This window comes from Cynara cardunculus, assembly GCF_001531365.2.
Source record: "Cynara cardunculus var. scolymus isolate 2C chromosome LG 8, CcrdV1, whole genome shotgun sequence".
Lineage (NCBI taxonomy): Eukaryota > Viridiplantae > Streptophyta > Magnoliopsida > Asterales > Asteraceae > Cynara > Cynara cardunculus.
The window spans coordinates 2,139,427-2,141,954 of NC_037535.1; the positions used below are offsets into that span (position 1 = coordinate 2,139,427).

Here is a 2,528-nt window from a genome sequence, read left to right on the forward strand (position 1 = left end):
CACCACCCTTGTGGTTTAATAATCAAGACTTTAATGGTATGTTGGTGGGAAGTTTCTTGTTACAAAAGGTTTTTGGTCTAGCGGTATGTCAGTTTTTGGCCTCCTAAGAGGTCAGAGGTTCAAACTTCACGAGAGGTGARGAGGGTGTGTGAGTTTATTTGTTATATTTGTCGTATATAAATATTATATACTTCAAAAAAACGTTTCTTGTTTAAAATTCAAAATTTCATTATTATTGTTCAATTTGAACTTACTTGAACTTAAAGACACATGCAACTGGACCGAATATTTCATCCGTTGCAATAAGCATATCATCCTGAAATCATCCGAGACGACAATTGTTATTAATACGAGTAATTTTAAGCRAATTTTGTACTATGAGTCTATGACTTGCGCGTTTAYGTACCGTTACGTCTGTGAAGATTGTTGGCTCGATATAGTATCCCTTTTYCCTGCAAGGTTTTCCACCGGTTAGCAACGTTGCACCTTGTCTTTTTCCATGTTCGATATACGATAGTACTTTCTCGTATTGTCGCTTATCAACCTATAAATAACGTTGTTAGTGTCGTAACAACACGGATTTTTTTTGAAAATAATTCCTATACGATACAAAGTTTCGATTACTTGAGGTCCTTGATGAGTGRTAGGATCGAAGGGATCACCAACGATTATCTCCTTTGCCGCTTTCGCAAACTTGGTTATGAATTCTTCATAGATTCCTTCTTGGACGAAGATCCTCGAGCTACACACGCAAACTTCACCCTGAAACCGAAATTTTGGCTTAACGAACATAAAATCACTAGTCATATCGAACAATAACAAGAAACTTTGAAAGATTAAATAGGTTCGAATACCTTGTTAGTAAAACTGCCCCAAAGAGCAATGTTGACGATTGAATCAACATCCACATCGTCGAAAATTATGAGAGGAGATTTGCCTCCAAGCTCGAGAGAGACTTCTTTCAAATTACTCGTTGCAGCAGCTTGCATKATGAGTCGTCCTACTTCAGTCGACCCCGTGAAGCTCACRCAATCGATATCCATGTGGGAGCTGATGGCAGCTCCGGCTCTCGCTCCAAATCCGGTAATCACATTAATCACCCCATTTGGGACGCCCGCCTGATTGAATGCCATTGCAAGAATATGTAGAACTCCATCAGATTACTCTCCAAATAAATCATTTGTGGTCCGTTCGTTAGCAGCTTAATGAGCTTAATGAGACTCACAACTTATTAATTAGTTAGTTATACATTACTTTTTTGGTAATAACTTAGGGCTTGTTTACTTGAGGCTTAATGAGCTTAGTGGATAAACCGGTTTATTCGCACAGACAAGCAAGGTTGTTTATCTTGGGCTTATTCGCTCAGAAACGGGCTTATTCGCCCAGATGAAAAACCTGTGTTGTCCAGGTTAAGCCAAGGTAAGAGACTTGCCCTACCCTTACACAATAGTCGCGCCTCTCTCAACTCACGTCTCTTCTCCACCGATCCAACACCCTATTGCCGCGCCTCTCTCAACGCAAGACCTTCGATCTCTTCTCCATCGATCGACTGTTGCTCTCTTCTCCATCGGTTGTTTTGGTAATAACTTAATAATATATGAAGTGGCTTATTCACTAAGCTTTTAAGATGAAATTTTAAAATATTATTTCTCTCTCTCTTCTATAGAGTTTTAGATATTTCTCTAAATTTAAATATTTCCACTTTATATTTCTTCCTTTTTCTACTTCAGCATATCATTTAACATAGCTGTTATAGCCAAAATAAAATTCTTAAATCTTTAAAATCGTTATTTTAGCATAGCTGCTGTACATGCTCTAACACACCTCCTCCAATGAAGGCTAGCTTGAACTCACGACTCTGATACCATGTGAGAATATATTGAACATATCATATTACACTCAAAAACAGCTATTTTTGTAAGAAAAAGGGGTTTCAACATATATTGTAATAGAAATAGGTTCCATGTATGACTCTAACGAAACATATCGTCTATTAAGCACGTACCAGTTTAGCTAGATGGGCAAGGTAAAGAGCCGAAAGGGGAGTYTGCTCAGCCGGYTTGATCACCATGGTGCACCCTGCAGCCAACGCCGGGCTGGCTTTGTGAAAGAACATAGTGATAGGAAAGTTCCAYGGGATAATTTGACCARCGACACCGATAGGTTCATGTAACGTGTACCCTTGGAATTGGTTCGCCATTTTCATCGTCTTWCCATGGATTTTATCGGCCGCTCCAGCATAATATCTGATAAATTTCATGATARRKGGATTCAAAAGAGCMCTTGAGAAGATAGAAAWWAGAAGAAATGRTTCAAATCTAACAATAATTACTGAGTATTTGAAAATTATGAGTTTATACCGAAGTAGGCTGGCTGCAAAAGGAATTTCCACGGCCTTCMCCAACTCAAACACCTTTCCTGCATCAATGGYGTCCAATGCTGCTAATTCTTCTCGATTTTCAAGGATTAAATCCACAAATTTCATCATTATCCTTCCTCTCTCCTGTCAACATATATACACACACACA

At 38.7% G+C, this 2,528-nt stretch overlaps 1 protein-coding gene across 1 annotated transcript in view; it reads right to left on the reverse strand.

The window, feature by feature from the left end:
- Nucleotides 1–250: 250 nt before the first annotated feature.
- LOC112516784 (aldehyde dehydrogenase family 2 member C4-like) overlaps nucleotides 251–2,528 on the reverse strand; it is a 7,540-nt gene continuing 5,262 nt past the window's right edge. The window contains exons 3-8 of the mRNA XM_025124018.1: nucleotides 2,361–2,503; nucleotides 2,006–2,246; nucleotides 891–1,118; nucleotides 625–762; nucleotides 407–544; nucleotides 251–316 (exon numbers count right to left, since the gene is read on the reverse strand). Coding sequence (XP_024979786.1) covers nucleotides 251–316; nucleotides 407–544; nucleotides 625–762; nucleotides 891–1,118; nucleotides 2,006–2,246; nucleotides 2,361–2,503 — 954 coding nt within the window. The remainder of the gene's footprint in view (nucleotides 317–406; nucleotides 545–624; nucleotides 763–890; nucleotides 1,119–2,005; nucleotides 2,247–2,360; nucleotides 2,504–2,528) is intronic.